A 17740-nucleotide genomic window follows, 5' to 3' on the forward strand; every position below is an offset into this window, starting at 1 on the left:
TGACCAAGCACCAACTGTGTGCCAGCCCGAGCCCAACACTGTGCTTCTTTGATGTGATATAATTCTCATAGCCTTCTGAGGAGGTAGATGCTCTTTTACAGAAGAGGAAACACACACTTAGAAAGTTTCAGTTACCTGCTCAAGGTTATGTAGCTCAAAAGTAGCAGAGATGTGACCTGATGGAAAAAAAGGGGGAAAGGAAGGCAGAGGTGGGGTGGGGAGGTAGAGACCCCTCACCCAGAACAGGAGGAGGAGGAGAAGGCCAGAAAGCCAACTAGAATAGTGTGCATCCCCTCCTTCCCCATGATATCACCTCCGCCAGGCCCCATATGCCACTCTCTGCCTCCCTGACCCTTGTGGCAGATGGAGCTGCTCATCGCCTTTGAGGTCATCGGGGTGACCCTGCACACAAGGGACCTTCAGGTGCAGCTGCAGCTCTCCACGTGAGTGACCTCGAAAAGCCAGTCTGGGTCAGGGCTGAGGTATCTTGGATCACCTTCCTAACCCCTGCATTTCCTCCCAAGGTCGAGTCACCAGGACAACCTGTGGCCCATGACCCTCACTCTGCTGGTGGACTATACACTCCAGACCTCGCTTACCATGTGGGTACCGCTCTCCACCACCCCCACCCCAGCCTGCTGTGCCTAAGCTAGGGTTCCCTATCCCCAAGCTATCTCCCAAGCTCCTCTGACCCCTCTCTTGGCCCAGTGTCCGCAGGCCTCCACTTTCCCTGGATCATCCTTTTCTTAACAACAACAATCACTATCGTTACCATTACTATTCCCCCTGTAAAGCAGGCAGAAATGGAGGAATCAGCAACCCCGGGGCTAAGGTGTTGTCCCTACCATTTTATAAGAGCTCATTGTGCTAAGGATTTTATATACATCATCTCAATGACTTCTCACAGCAGCCCTGTGATACAATAGCTATGATTAAGTCCATTTTACAGATGAGGAGACTGAGGCTCAGAGAGGATAAATAGCTTGCTTGAGTCCATAAAGCTTGTAAATGCAGAGCTGAGGTTTCTATTGAGGTGACTGATGTCAGAGGGGCTACAGTTAACCAGCTTTGGTGCCCAACCCCCTCTGCCAGGGCCCTGGTCTCTTGTCCCCCGTGACTCCAGCATCCTTCTTACCCCTAGGGTAAATCACCGGCTACAAAGCTTCTTTGGGGGGACAGTGATGGGTGAGTCTGGCATGAAAACTGTGGAGGATGTAGGAAGCCCCCTCAAGTATGAATTCCAGGTAAGGGGCTCGCCAGAGTCCTGGGCTGGGGACTTCTAGGAAGGATTATTTTTATTTTCTCTGGGGTCTGAAGGTGGGAGGGTTGGGGGTTGGTAAGATGGAGGTGGTTTTCCAGGAGATAATGACTATGACACATCTTGTGCCCACAGGTGGGCCCAATGGGGGAGGGGCTGGTGGGCCTGGGGACCCTGGTCCTAGGTCTGGAGTGGCCCTATGAAGTCAGCAATGGCAAGTGGCTGCTGTATCCCACGGAGATCACCGTCCATGGCAATGGGTCCTGGCCCTGCCGACCACCTGGAGACCTTATCAACCCTCTCAACCTCACTCTTTCTGTAAGGACACTATCAGGGATATTTCATTTGCATGCTACAGGGCAGAAAGGCCAGTGTCTTCCCCTCCCTCCCCTCATACCCCTTTGGCAAGCTGTCTCTCCTACCCTTTCCTTTCCTGCAACCCTGCTCCCAATTCTTCCTCTGCCCTGCCAGCAAATCTCCTATTTCCTCTCCAGGACCCTGGGGACAGGCCATCATCCCCACAGCGCAGGCGGCGACAGCTGGATCCAGGGGGAGGCCAGGGCCCCCCACCTGTCACTCTGGCTGCTGCCAAAAAAGCCAAGTCTGAGACTGTGCTGGTGAGTGGCCAGGGCGAGGTTGGAGGGGATTGCATCCATCCCATCACAGGGTGCCTGGGCACCAGGGGCACACAAAGCAAGGGAGACCTCAGTGTGATGAGGTGATGAGGCCCCTGCTCTTGGGAGCCTCCAGACAGAGCAGGGAGCCTCATCTCCTGCCCTCAGAGGGTTCTCCACTCTGATGGGGGAGCATTGAAGACAAGGGACCAAAGGAGGAGGCACTGGCTCTGCTCCAAGGAACCCCAGCCTGTTGGGGGCGATAGAGCTGCTCAGAGCTTTGGCCAGCAGGAGGCAGTGTCGGGCAGGGCAATGGTGGGTGGTGCGTGTGCCCTCTGCAGGAAAGGAGAGGAGAGCGGGCCTGGCAAGCTGGTTGAAGCCTAGCTGGGTGGAGAGTGGGAGGTGGTGTCCCAGGGGCAGGGAGCTGGCTGGGAAGCAGGTGTAGGCGGTTGGGCCCTGTTTACACAAGCAGGGGCCAGATTCCATGTTATCCATGTGCCTGGCATTATATGAGCTTGGCCCAAAGAGTGTGTCTGAAATGCATAGCTGTGAGGTTGGGGGACGTGTGCACGAGTGAAAGGATGTCAGACCCCTTTGGGTCACCCAGGGGTGAGACAAAGCCTGGAAGGGGCGGGAGGTAAGGAGCAAGGGATGAAGAATCTGGAGACTCAGACTATGTCACGTCTTGCGTTCCCTGCCCGCCTCAGACCTGTGCCACAGAGCGTGCCCACTGTGTGTGGCTAGAGTGCCCCATCCCTGATGCCCCCATTGTCACCAACGTGACTGTGAAGGCACGAGTGTGGAACAGCACCTTCATCGAGGTCAGTGCCTGGGTCTGAAGGTCTCTCCTACCATCCACCCTGAGGGAGAGAACAACAGGGAGAGGGCGAGTCCAGGGTCATAGCAGGGCTGTGTGTGTGTGTGTGTGTGTGTGTGAGATTTGCGTGTCTTTGCATGGATGTGTATGTGTTTGTCCCCAGCCAAAATGACCTTTCTCGTGTCCGTTATTCTGTTATGTGTCCATTACTGTCCCACCTCCATGCGTTTCCCCAGGGTGTTCCTTAACCCTGGAATGCTCATTTCCCCTTTTATCTCTGCGTGTAAACCCCTATTTCGTTTTCAAGGTCCCTGTCAGATGCTTCACCATCAGTGAGCTCTTTTCTGGCTTTTCCAGCTGAAAATGACCTCTCTTCCAATGGCCACCCACCTAACTTTCTCAGAAGCCACACATGCCATTTATCACGCTCGACTCTGGGTTGCAATGCCTCACGTGCCCACTTTCTCATGCCATCTAGACCAAACTTTTTCTGTACATGACTAGATTAGAAATCTTTTCAACTTGGCGGGCCATAGAGTTTCTGTTGCAACTACCCAGTACTGCCATTGCACCACACAAACAGCCATAGACAAATGAATGGGTGTGGCCGTGCGCCAAAAATACTTCATTTACAACAGCAGGTGCCAGTCCAGATTTAGCCCACAGGCCTGACCTAGACTGTGACCTTCATTGTTTCGGTTGTCCCCAGCATCCAGCACAGGACCTGACGCACAAATGAATGAACAAATAAATGAATGATGTGCATTTGTGTGTGGAGGGGAGGCCTGGCTGACAGATCCTTTGGGGTGCTGTTTAAGGATGCTACTTGGTGGGAGGGTGATGGGGTGGGGAAGCTTAGGGTCGGAGGTAGGCTCAGAGAAGTGTCAAGTGTTCCCCTTGACCCACCCCACTCCCAATCCAGGATTACAGAGACTTTGACCGAGTCCGGGTAAATGGCTGGGCTACCCTATTCCTCCGAACCAGCATCCCCACCATCAACATGGAGAACAAGACCACGTGGGTGAGTGCGCGTGTTCACTAGGACAGCAGTCTCCAGCCAGAGCTTGAGAGTACAGGGCATCTTTTAAGAGCACACTGACGCACTTCAGCCGTATGGTTCTCAATCTTGGCCGCACGGTAAGAGTATCTGGAGGAGTTCTGGTGTCTGGACTGCACCCAGAGCAATTAACCCCGGGTCCCTGGGAGTGAATTCCGGGATTGCTGTGTTTAAAGGTCCCCCAAGTGATGCTAATGTGCAGCTAGGGCTGAGAACCACTGCATTAGCTTCTTTGATCTGCACAACACCTCCATGAAGAGTAGGGCTGGGACTGCCTCTCTATTTTATGGCTGAGAGGCTGAGGCCTAGAGAGACTTGAGTGGCCTCCCCAAAGTGGCACAGCTTGTCAGGGGCTGGAACGTGGGTCTCCTGATTATCTCACCCATTGTCACATCCACTATGGACCTGTGAGCTTCCCGCCACAGGCAATATGTATGTATAGAGAGAAAGGCAAGATATCAAGGCAGAATGGAGGGAGGTTCAGCCATGAGAACCTGGTGAGTATTGACAGATGATGTCATCATCTACGTGGCAGAAAAGAGAAGCAACGGAAAAGCTATCATTTTATTTTATTTTGCTTCAGAGATGGTGTCACTCTGTTGCCCCAGCTGGAATGCAGTGTAGTCCTGAACTCCTGGGCTCAAGAAATCCTCCCACCTCAGCCTCCTGAGTAGCTGAGACTACAGCCATGTACCACGATGCCCAGCTAATTTATTTATTTATTCATGTATTTATTTATTTATTTTTTGAGATGGAGCCTCACTCTGTGGCCAGGCTGGAATGCAGTGGCACGATCACTGCAAGCTCTGCCTCCCTGGTTCATGCCATTCTCCTGCCTTGGCCTCCCAAGTAGCTGGGACTACAGGCGCCCACAACCACGCCCGGCTAATTTGTGTATTTTTAGTACAGACAGGGTTTCACCTTGTTAGCCAGGATGGTCTCGATCTCCTGACCTTGTGATCCACCTGCCTCGGCCTCCCAAAGTGCTGGGATTACAGGCATGAGCCACCATGCCTGGCCTAATTTTTTATTTTTAGTAGACATGAGGTCTCACTGTGCTGCCCAGGCTGGTCTTGAACTCCTGGTCTCAAGTAGTCCTCCCACCTCAGCTTCCCAAAACACTGGGATTACAGGTATTAGCTACCACACCCGGCCCAAAAAGCTATTAGACCCAATCAGATAATTCAGGAAGTCCAAGAGGTCAAAACAAGATCAAAATACCCAAACCCCCTAGGTTTCCTACATGCTAGCAATAACCAATCAAAAATATAGTTGAAAAGATCCCATTCAAATTCATCAGAAAAGTGATAGAGCATCTGGGAATAAATATAACAAATATGCAGCAAAAACTTGAGTAATGATTAGAAAAAAGTCAATATTGTATTATCAAGTTGTCAGATCTTCCCACCCAAATTATTCCAGTCTCAGTAGGATTCAGGAAACTTGAAAAAGAAGTTCCCAATCTTGAATCTGAGTTGCATCTAGAAGAATAAATATAAAATTGCTAATAATTTGTTGTGAAAAGGATATAAGTGAAGATACGTGGGAGATACTTATAGGGAGATGAATGCAGGGTTGGTTATGTACATTATTGTACATTTCCTAAGATCAATTAATGTAGTACAGAAGAGGTAGATGAAGGGCCAGAAAGATCAGTGGAACAAAATAGAACTTTATGGTACAGATGGCATTTTTAATCTGTGGAGAAAGGTAGATTATTAAGTAGTGTTGGGAGAACACATTTGGAAAATAAAGACAAACCTCTACTTCACAACATAAACAAAAATACAGTTAGATTAACTATCTACATGTAGCAATTAAAACCTAACATGCCAGGATACAATATACAGAACACTTTAATAGTAACTTAATAGTAATTTAATTATGGGAAGAGTGAGTTATAAACCCAGAAGTCACAGGAAAATTTTGATAAATTAGACTCTATGAAAATTTAAATCTGTATACAGCAAAAGAGATAGTAAAGAAACTAAAAGAGGCTGGGCACAGTGGCTCACACTTGTAATCCCAGCACTTTGGAGACTGAGGCAGGCAGATTGCTTGAGCCCAGGAGTTCCACATTAGCCTGGGCAACATGGTGAGACCTTATCTCTACAAATCAAAACAAAAATTAGCTGGGTGTGGTGGTGCACACCTGTAGTCCCAGCTACTTGGGAGGCTGACGCAGGAGAATCGCTTGAGCTCAGGAGGTTGAGGCTGCAGTGAGTCGTGATCATGCCACTGTATTCCAGCCTGGGTGACAGAGTGACATCTTGCCTCAAAAAAAAAAAAAAAAAGAAACTAAATGGGCAAATGATATACTGCTTTTTAAAAATGTTTACAGCATATATGACAAAATATTGATATGTATTTTTTAATATATAAAGGATATCAATTGGCAGCATACATAGAGTGAAATACAAATGTTCATCTTGCTCACAAAGAAATATAAATCATAGCAACAAGATTTTTCTTGCCTATCAGATTGGGAAATATTAAAAAAAATAATGCTGGCCAGGCGCTGTGGCTCACACCTGTAATCCCAGCACTTTAGGAGGCCAAGGCGGGTGGATCATTTGAGTTCAGTTCGAGACTAGCCTGGGCAACATGGTGAAACCCCATCTGTATTAAAAATACAAAAATTAACTGGGTGTGGTGGTGCATGCCTGTAATTCTAGCTACTCAGGAGGCTGAGGCAGAAGAATCGCTTGAACCTAAGAGATAAATGTAGTGAGCCAAGATCACTCCACTGCACTCCAGCCTGGACGACAGAGTGAGACTCTGTCTCAAAAAAAAAAAAAAAAAAAAAAAAAAAAGAATAATGCTGTCTAATGCTGATGAGGTGGAGAGAAATGCTATTGATTTGGATGATAAATTGGTAGATTCTTTTAGGAGATGAAGTTTTCAGTATCTATTAAAATTTAAAGTGCCCATTTCCTTAGATCCAGTACATGAGAATATATTGTAAGGAGCTAATAGGACAAGTATACAAAGATAAATATATGGGGATATTTTAGATAATTATTTATAATGGCAGAAAGTTGGAAACAATCTAAATGTCTTTCAGTAGGAGATTGGTTCAATAAATTATGGTACATTTCCTTCAATGACTGTGCAGTCCTCAGAAGAGATTAGGCTGATCTTTACCAATTGACGTGAAAAGATGATGATATTAAGTGAAAAAAAAACAGGTTGCTGGCTGGGCATGGTGGCTCATGCCTACAATCCTAACACTTTTGGAGGCCAAGGTAGGAGGATCGCTTGAGCCTAGGAGTTTGAGGCTATCCTGGGTAACAAAGTGAGACCCATCTCTACAAAAAAAATCAAGAAATTATCTGGATGTGGTGGCACATGGTCCCAGCTACACTGGAGGCTGAGGCAGGAGAATCACTTGAGCCCAGGAGGTGGAGTCTCCAGTGATTCATGTTTGTGTTATTGCACTCCAGCCTGAGCAACACAGTGAGACCCTGTCTTAAAAAGAAAAGAAAGAGACCGGGCGTGGTGGCTCACGCCTGTAATCCCAGCACTTTGGGAGGCTGAGGCGGGCAGATCACCTGAGGTCAGGAGTTCGAGACCAGCCTGGCCAATGTGGTGAAACCCCGGCTCTACTAAAAATGCTGGGGTGGTGGCAGGCACCTGTAATCCCAGCTACTCGGGAGGCTGAGGTAGGAGAATTGCTTGGACCCAGGACACGGAGGTTGCAGTGAGCCAAGATCGCACCACTGCACTCCAGCCTGGGCGACAGAGTGAGACTGTCTTAAAAAAAAAAAAGAAAGAAAAGGGAGGAAGGAAGAGAGGGAGGAAGGGAGGTTGCTGAAGGGTGTATGTGACATGATCCCATTTATGTAGATCATATTAATATTCCATATTTAAAACTATGGAAAGAGATTCACCAGAGATTACAGAGATCGTAATTTCTAGATATTAAAATTACTGGGAACCAGCTGGGCATGGTGGCTCACGCCTGTAATCCCAGCACTTTGGGAGGTCGAGGCAGGTGGACCACTTGAGGTCAGGAGTTCAAGACCAGCCTGGCCAACATGGTGAAACCCGTCTGTAGTAAAAATACAAAAATGAGCTGGTTGTGGTGGTGGGCACCTGTAATCTCAGAAACTCAGGAGGCTGAGGCAGGAGAATTGCTTGAGCCCAGGAGGCAGAGGTTGCAGTGAGCCAAGATTGTGCCCCTGCACTCCAGCCTGGGCAACAGAATGGAACTCTGTCTCAAAAATATATATATATTATAGATTTATAATATATATTAGATTATACATTATAGATTTATAATATATATTAGATTATACATTATAGATTTATAATATATATTAGATTATACATTATAGATTTATAATATATATTAGATTATACATTATAGATTTATAATATATATTAGATTATACATTATAGATTTATTATATATATTAGATTATACATTATAGATTTATTATATATTAGATTATACACATATTATAGATTTATAATATATTAGATTATACGTATTATAGATTTATAATATATATTAGATTATACATATAGATTTATAATATATATTAGATTATGTATATTATAGATTTATAATATAAGATTATGTATATTATAGATTTATAATATATATTAGATTATGTATATTATAGATTTATAATGTATATTAGATTATGTATATTATAGATTTATAATGTATATTAGATTATGTATATTATAGATTTATAATATATATTAGATTATGTATATTATAGATTTATAATATATATTAGATTATGTATATTATAGATTTATAATATTAGATTATGTATATTATAGATTTATAATATATATTAGATTATGTATATTATAGGTTTATAATATATATTAGATTATGTATATTATAGGTTTATAATATATATTAGATTATGTATATTATAGGTTTATAATATATATTAGATTATGTATATTATAGGTTTATAATATATATTAGATTATGTATATTATAGGTTTATAATATATATTAGATTATGTATATTATAGGTTTATAATATATATTAGATTGTGTATATTATAGGTTTATAATATATATATTAGATTGTGTATATTATAGGTTTATAATATATATATTAGATTATATTATAGGTTTATTATATATATTAGATTATATTATATGTTTATAATATATATATTAGATTATGTATATTATATGTTTATTATATATATTAGATTATGTATATTATGTTTATAATATATGTTAGATTATGTATATTATGTTTATAATATATATGTTAGATTATGTATATATGTTTATAATATATATGTTAGATTATGTATATTATATGTTTATAATATATATGTTAGATTATGTATATTATATGTTTATAATATATGTTAGATTATATATATTATATGTTTATAATATATATGTTAGATTATATATATTATATGTTTATTATATATATTAGATTATATATTATATGTTTATTATATATATTAGATTATATATATTATATGTTTATTATATATATTAGATTATATATTGTATATTTATAATATATATATTAGATTATATATTGTATATTAATAATATATATATTAGATTATATATTGTATATTTATAATATGTATTAGATTATATATTGTATATTTATAATATGTATTAGATTATATATTATATATTTACAATATATATTAGATTATATATTATATATTTATAATATATATTAGATTATATATATTATATATGTATAATATAGATTAGATTATATATTATATATTTATAATATAGATTAGATTATATATATTATACATATATAATATATATTAGATTATATATATTATACATATATATTAGATTATATATATTATACATATAACATATATTAGATTATATATATTATACATTTATAATATATATATTAGATTATATATATAACTGGGAACCTTTAGTTTTCTTTATATCATCTGTATTTTTTTAAAAATCATCAAAATAATTTTAAAAGAAGTGAAAATCATGTATAGTCAGAAAAAACACGGCTGGGCACAGTGGCTCACACCTGTAATCCCAGCACTTTGGGAGGCCAAGGCAGATGGATCACCTGAGTTCAGGAGTTTGAGACCAGCCTGGCCAACATGGTGAAACCCTGTCTCTACTAAAAATTCAAAAATTAATTGGGCACGGTGGTGCACGCCTGAAATTCCAGCTACTTCGGAGGCTGCGGCAGGAGAATTGCTTGAACCTGGGAGGCAGTGGTTGCAGTGAGCCGAGATTGTGCCACTGCACTCCACCCTCAGCAACAGAGCAAAACTCCATCTCAAAAAAAAAAAAAAAACCTCATATACACACACATTCGTATTTATCTCCATTGTAGGGGAAGAAAAAGAATGGGACTATCAGCCGGGCATGGTGGCTCACGCCTGTAATCCCAGCACTTTGGGAGGCCGAGGTGGGTGGATCACCTGAGGTCGGGAGTTCGAGACCAGCCTGACCAACATGGTGAAACCTCGTCTCCACTAAAAATACAAAATTAGCCAGGCGTGATGGTGCGTGCCTGTAATCCCAGCTACTCGGGAGGCTGAGGCAGGAGAATCGCTTGAACCTGGGAGGCGGAGCTGGTGGTGAGCCAAGATTCCACCATTGCACTCCAGCCTGGGCAACAGAGCAAGACTCTGTCTCCAAAAAATAAAATAAAATAAAATAAAAAGAATGGGAATATATGCTATGAATTCTTTGTGGGGTTTTTTTGGTGAATATTTATGGAGTGTTTGCTGTGTAGCAGGTGTTGCTCTAAGCAGTTTTCTTATATCAAACACGCTTAATTCTCCCCAGCAACCTATGAGAGAGGTAATATTCCCATTTTACAGATGAACAACAGAGAGGTTAAGTAACTTGCCAAGGCCAAACAGCTCGTGAATAGCAAACCTGGGCTAGAACCCAGGTAATGTGGCTCCAGAACCCCTGCTTTTGGTCGTTCTGCTATTCTATGAGGTAGTCATTATGATCCCCCTCATCAGAAAGCAGAAAGCATGAGATTCAGAGGGGTGCAATTACTTGTCCAAGGTCACACAGCTCATCAGGGAAGGAGCTGGTACCCAGGCCCAGATGTGTGGGTCACACACCCAGACTCCAGGCCACCTCCCAGATCTGAGGCCGCTCCTCTGAAGTGAAGTCTGTGCCTGGGAGAAGCAGGAAGGACCACTGGACCTGCTGTCAGTGGGGCAGGCACAGGCTTTTTCCAGTCCCAGGCTGCCCCCTACTGGCAGCAGGACAAACAGCAGGTGCCTGGGCCCAGCTAGGATAGGAAGGGTGAGGATGGGCCTAAGCAGGCTGACACAGGGCTGAGTCCTCCTCTCCCTGCTCCAGTTCTCCGTGGACATTGACTCGGAGCTGGTGGAGGAGCTGCCGGCCGAAATCGAGCTGTGGCTGGTGCTGGTGGCCGTGGGTGCAGGGCTGCTGCTGCTGGGGCTGATCATCCTCCTGCTGTGGAAGGTTAGTAGCCCAGCCCACTCCTGCTCCGGGACCTCCACCAGCACACTCACCAGCCCTTCCTCCAACCCACGTCTCCCCATCCCGGTCCTCCCTTCCATCTCACCCCCACCCTTCCTCCCTGTCCTCTCCACCTTCTCCCACCAGCTTACAGGCTCACCCCTGGCCTGGGTTAGTGGGGGGAGCTGCAAGCTGGAAAGGGGGACCCAGGAGCTCTGGCTTCTGACCACACCACCAAGCTGGGACTGAGCCCCAGCCCCCAGGCTCCCCAGCCCTAAAGCCCTGGTCCACGAGTGCTGCTGGTGAGGATAGCCCAGCGCCCCCCTGATGGCCCGTCCCCACCTCCTCCCCTCCGCAGTGCGGCTTCTTCAAGCGAGCCCGCACTCGCGCCCTGTATGAAGCTAAGAGGCAGAAGGCGGAGATGAAGAGCCAGCCGTCAGAGACAGAGAGGCTGACCGACGACTACTGAGGGGGCAGCCCCCCGCCCCCGGCCCACCTGGGTAACACGGCCTCCGGGCCCCCTTCCCCGAGCCCCACAGCTGGCCGGGCCTCTGACTCTGTCCTATCTGCTCCTCTTCCCTTATGGGCCTGCTCTGACCTCATTCTGTCCCCACCACCACCTCAAAGATCAGGTCATTCTGACTGTCCCTCCAGCCCCCTGGTCTGGCTTTCATCAGCCTCCCCCTAAGCCCCTTGGTGACTTGGGACCCCATGAGGGAGCCATAAACCCTCTCTGTGATGACCTTGCTTTCTGGGGATTGGAACAAGGTCAAGGGCAAGGCCAGGCCCCATCTCTGTAAACCACAGGCATATCCAGAATAATTCTACACTCCCATTTCCACCCCTAGGGAAGGAGGGGAGCAGTAGAGACCCTCCTTCTGGGAACTAGCCTGTTTCCTCCTGAGCAACCCTTCCAGGATAACAAATGGACCCACTCCCAACATTGTGGTCAGGGTAGACTGCCCAGTCTTCCTGGCCATTCCATCCACTGTCTCTGCAGCTGCCCTCGGTCTCCATCTGCCTCTTCCTCTGCTCTCTGCCTTCCTCAACTCCTTCTTCCTCTGGGGCCTGGGGTGGAGAAACTCATCCTCCGTATCTCAGTGCAGGGAGATGGGATGCGTTTCGGTCAAGAGTTCTGGCTTTGAGGAGTTCTGGGTGGGAGAGGGAGAGGCCTGGCACTCCTTCCTGGTGGCTCAAACTCTGGATGCTAATGTTCTTTCTCTTCTCCCTCCAACTCCAGTGTGACTTCTTTAAGCGGACCCGCTATTATCAGATCATGCCCAAGTACCACGCAGTACGGATCCGGGAGGAGGAGCGCTACCCACCTCCAGGGAGCACCCTGCCCACCAAGAAGCACTGGGTGACCAGCTGGCAGACTCGGGACCAATACTACTGACGTCCTCCCTGATCCCACCCCCTCCTCCCCCAGTGTCCCCTTTCTTCCTATTTATCATAAGTTATGCCTCTGACAGTCCACAGGGGCCACCACCTTAGGCTGGTAGCAGCAGGCTCAGGCACATACACCTCGTCAAGAGCATGCACATGCTGTCTGGCCCTGGGGATCTTCCCGCAGGAGGGCCAGCGCTGTGGACCTTACAACGCCGAGTGCACTGCGGTCCTGTGCCCTAGATGCACGTGGGGCCCACTGCTCGTGGACTGTGCTGGTGCATCACGGATGGTGCATGGGCTCGCCGTGTCTCAGCCTCTGCCAGCGCCAAAACAAGCCAAAGAGCCTCCCACCAGAGCCGGGAGGAAAAGGCCCCTGCAATGTGGTGACACCTCCCCCTTTCACACTGGATCCATCTTGAGCCACAGTCGCTGGATTGACTTTGCTGTCAAAACTACTGACAGGGAGCAGCCCCCGGGCCGCTGGCTGTTGGGCCCCCAATGACACCCATGCCAGAGAGGTGGGGGTCCTGCCTAAGGTTGTCTACGGGGGCACTTGGAGGACCTGGCGTGCTCAGACCCAACAGCAAAGGAACTAGAAAGAAGGACCCAGAACGGCTTTCTTTCCTGCATCTCTGTGAAGCCTCTCTCCTTGGCCACAGACTGAACTCGCAGGGAGTGCAGCAGGAAGGAACAAAGACAGGCAAACGGCAACGTAGCCTGGGCTCACTGTGCTGGGGCACGGCGGGATCCTCCACAGAGAGGAGGGGACCAATTCTGGACAGACAGATGTTGGGAGGATACAGAGGAGATGCCACTTCTCACTCACCACTACCAGCCAGCCTCAGAAGGCCCCAGAGAGACCCTGCAAGACCACGGAGGGAGCGACACTTGAATGTAGAATAGGCAGGGGGCCCTTCCCCACCCCATCCAGCCAAGACCCCACGCTGACCATGCATCAGGGGCCTAGAGGTGGAGTTCTTAGCTATCCTTGGCTTTCAGAGCCAGCCTGGCTCTGCCCTCTCCCCCATGGGCTGTGTCCTAAGGCCCATTTGAGAAGCTGAGGCTAGTTCCAGAAAACCTCTCCTGACCCCTGCCTGTTGGCAGGCCCACTCCCCAGCCCCAGCCCCTTCCATGGTACTGTAGCAGGGGAATTCCCTCCCCCTCCTCGTGCCTTCTTTGTATATAGGCTTCTCACGGCGACCAATAAACAGCTCCCAGTTTGTATGCAGCTGCATCTGCTTCCACCCACTCCCCAGCCTTTACCAACCCCAGGTCAATGGATGATGATATCATCCAGCCAACACCTAGGTAGGATGAAGCCAGGTCTGGGGACTTGCGGGTTTGAGGGTAAAGATTGATGGAGGTGGCCAGGTGCAGTGGCTCACACCTGTAATCCCAGCACTTTGGGAGGCCAAGGCATACAGATCACCTGAGGTCAGGAGTTCAAGACCAGCCTGGCCAACATGGTGAAACCCTGTGTCTACTAAAAATACAAAAGTTAGCTGGGCGCAGTGGCACATGCCTATAATCCCAGCTACTTGGGAGGCTGAAGTAGGAGACTCACTTGAACCCAGGAGGCAGAGGTTGCAGTGAGCCGAGATCGTGCCATTGCACTCCAGCCTGAACGACAGAGCAAGACTCTGTCTCAAAGAAAAATAAAAAGATTGATGGAGGTGACACTGGCCCCTGCTCTTAGGAATCCTCTCATCTAAGGGTCAGTCATAGAGATCCAGAACAGAAGATGAAGGGTAAGCCTTGGGAGACATGGATGAAACCCAGAACGCCTTCTTGGAGGACAGTGTGCTGACCCTGGGGAGGGACGAGCAGGCAGAGGTGGCAGTGTGCAGGGTCGGGAAGAGGTAAAAGCTACTCAGCTGTAGGAACAGGCAGTCCTGGCAGGCTGTGGAGGGAGGCTGGGTGCAAGGGTGGAGAGAGGAGAGCCCTTAGTCGGGCTGAATTCAGGTAAGAGCCTGCTTTTCTGCCTTGGTTTCCCCACAACCACCACCAGGCGCCAATAAGAGATCAGAAGGTAAACCACTGATCCAAGGCGGCAGAGGCTGAACTGTCACAAGGTCCAGTCTCCAGGAGCTGAGAGCTCTGGTCTTTCAGAAGCTCCTTGGGAGTGTTTGAGTGCCTGGCTTACATGGCAACAGCACGTGGATCAAGCCTTCGCTTTGCTTCCTGCCATGTCCTGGGTTCCCAAAGCAGCTTCCTCCTTTGCCCTCGGTTTGTCGCCTCCACACAGGCCTGGGGAATGGAGTAAGGCTGTTCCCCCTGTGACCTGGAATGTGGCCTAGGTCCTTCCGTTAATTTTCCTTAAGGCTGTGAACTTTGGCAAGACTTCACTGGAGGCTGGAAATTGCTACCCAGAGAAGCGCAGAGGTAGAAGCCAGGTCAGATATGCTCAGAGCTCACAGACCCAGGCTGTTCTGGGAGACCCACCCGATGCCTGGGTGCCTCCCAGCCTCCTTGTGGTGGCAGCTGCCTGCCCCACCTCCCTCCACCAGCGCTCAGCTCACAACAGGGTTCTGGGCCCAATGTCCGCCCCTTTCCCCCTCCTCACTTTCTGTGCCGGGATTTGCCCCTTCCCAGGGTGACTGACAATGGAATGTCCACTTTCCCAAGGAAAACCCTAGCCCCTACCCGGAGCTGCCAAGCTCTCAGAACCCAGTGAGTGGAGACCACACTTTATTTTCTAGAATCTGGGATCCAGTTCTTTGGGCATAACATGTGTGGGTTGTCAAAGCTCGGCCCAGTCTTGTCCTTACAGCCACTTCCTGCTTAAGACGGGTGTTGACACATCCCTCTGGCCAGTTTCACAGACCCCCCAGTCTCCTGTGAGCCACTGCTTGAGGAAGACCCCCCCCCACACACACACACACACTCTTGAGGATAGGTCATTTTCAGAACTAGCGTGAGCTACATATTATGAAAGAAACATAACTGGCAGAGATATAGCAATGCCCACTGTAAAAGAACCCTCTGCAATGCCAAGTTTCTTGAGCTCCTTGGAGAGTCCCCCCCACCAACCCACACTGTACATATAGTGGGAGATTTGGGAATCGGTGGGGGTGCAGTTTACCTCGGCATCACCTAACCAAACTTGACTACGATGTACCACATCACACCACTGCTGTTAGCACCCTACAGCAGGCTCTGCAGAAAGAGTTCTTATCCAAGCACAGAGCCCACATTATGGAAGTCCAGCCTAAGGTGAGGGTCATGGGAAATCTCTTTCCCTCTCCTACACCTAGCCTTAGAGGCCACGGCCTTTTCCTTGTTACTTTAATTTTGACAATAACAGCAATAGCTACCATTTATTGCTAGGCACAGAAATAAGCCTTTTTTTTTTTTTTTTTTTGAGACTGGGTCTCAGTCAGTTACCCAGATTGGAGTGCCGTGGCACAATCATGGCTCTGGCTCACTGCAGCCTTGACCTCTGGGGCTCAAGCAATCTTCCTACTTCAGCCTCCCAAGTAGCTGGGACTATAGGTACATGCCACCACACTCAGCTAATTTTATATTTTTTGTAGGGACAAGATCTTGCTATGCTGCCCAGGCTGGTCTCGAACTCCTGGGCTCAAGCAATCCTCCTACCTCAGCCTCCCAAAGTGAGGGCCAGGTTTTTTTGTACATAATATTCTATATATTATTCTGTGCACTTGAAAACTGCACTCACCAGCATCATCAATCACGTCCTAATTGCTAGCCCAGTGGATGTTTGGTGGTTCTCTGGAATATCTCTGTGGTATGCTCCTCTGCTTGCCCTGTCTTCTTTTTCACCCTGTCCTCCCTACTAGGTGCTGAGTACTGCCTGATGCTAGAGATAGGGCAGTGAATAAGACAGATACAACCCCTGCCCTGCCCTCATGGAGCTTAAAGTCTAGTGGGAAAACAGATCAGTTGGCAAACAATTTTCACTCAATTGATAAGAGCTACCATCAGCTCCTTTTAACCCCTCCTTCCTGGATTTGTCCAGGTAGCTTTCAGCCAATCCCTTTCCTCGACGAGGTACCTGTTTCACATGTCCTGATCTTTCCTTGTCCTCTCTTAAGGGGTCTTGTGGATTCCCAGTCTGGATGACAGTGACCCAGACTGCGAATATTTGCTAAGACCAGGAGATCTAAGGAGCCCTTGAAGGGAGCCTATAACCCAGCTTGGTAGGATCAAGGAAGGCTTCCAGGAGGAAGGGATGACTAAGCAGCTGAGACCTGAAGAATGGGCAGGTGAAGCTGGGAAGAAAAGAATGATCCAGACAGAAGAGATGCATTTGCAGTGGCTTAGAGATTAGAGGCTGGTTCAAGGCAGCAGACAGGTATGGCTGGGAGCTGCATGGGGGAATGTAGAGAGAGGAGTCTGGAGAATTAAGCAAAAGTCGATTGTGTGACAACTGGAAAGGCTCCAGTAAGAAGAAGAGAGCCATTGATGGCCTAGCACAGTGCCTCATACCTGTAATCCCTGCACTTTGGGAGGTTGAAGCCAGCAGATCACTTGAGGTCAGGAATTCAAGACCAGCCTGGCCAACATGGTGAAACCCTGTCTCTACTAAAATTACAAAAATTAGCCAGGCATGGTAGTACATGCCTGTTATCCCAGCTACTTGGAAGGCTGAGACAGGAGAATCGCTTGAACCTGGGAGGAGAAGTTTGCAGTGAGCCAAGGTTGTGCCACTGCACTCCAGCTTGGACGACAGAGGGAGACTCAATCTCAAAAAAAAAAAAAAAAAAAAAATAGCCCATTGAAAGGCTGTGAGCAAGGAAGTAATAAGGTCAGATTTGCAGTTGAGAATGATCCCTGAGTCTCGGTTTTCTTATCTATGAAATGAGGCTAAGAATAATAAAATAGAGAATTAAATGAGATAATGCCTGTAAACAGTGCCTGGCATATAGCTTATTATTCATCCAGCTAAGAGGCCCTTCCATTTGTGAAGCTTTGCTCTGTGAGGTCTGTATTACAATCACATTCAGTTATAGCTAATTATTTACTTATGTAGCTATCTCTGAAACTTAGAAATGAAATCATCGAGGAAAAAGGCCATTTCTTGATCCTGTGTTTCCTGTTCCCAGCATAAAGCCTAACACGTATTAGGCTAATGTCACCGAGCAAAGAAAGCATCAAAGTGGCGGGTCGGGCCCTAAGCCCACGATGGGAGATACCACAT

The 17740-nt window shown here is 46.8% G+C and overlaps 1 protein-coding gene across 3 annotated transcripts in view; it reads left to right on the forward strand.

Annotated features, from left to right (window-relative positions):
• Positions 1-13803, forward strand: part of ITGA3 (integrin subunit alpha 3) — a 35381-nt gene extending 21578 nt beyond the window's left edge. Inside the window, exons 17-25 of one of the 3 annotated variants that reach the window (XM_003817468.7) lie at positions 364-443; positions 525-602; positions 1142-1244; positions 1394-1576; positions 1753-1875; positions 2580-2693; positions 3612-3710; positions 11068-11193; positions 11549-11688. In XM_003817468.7, coding sequence (XP_003817516.1) covers positions 364-443; positions 525-602; positions 1142-1244; positions 1394-1576; positions 1753-1875; positions 2580-2693; positions 3612-3710; positions 11068-11193; positions 11549-11659 — 1017 coding nt within the window. In that variant the 3' untranslated portion in view covers positions 11660-11688. The other 2 variants (XM_014342162.5, XM_055101073.2) reach the window with 2 other exon arrangements.
• Positions 13804-17740: the final 3937 nt, after the last annotated feature.

This window comes from Pan paniscus, chromosome 19 (assembly GCF_029289425.2).
Source record: "Pan paniscus chromosome 19, NHGRI_mPanPan1-v2.0_pri, whole genome shotgun sequence".
In the NCBI taxonomy this organism is placed as follows: domain Eukaryota; kingdom Metazoa; phylum Chordata; class Mammalia; order Primates; family Hominidae; genus Pan; species Pan paniscus.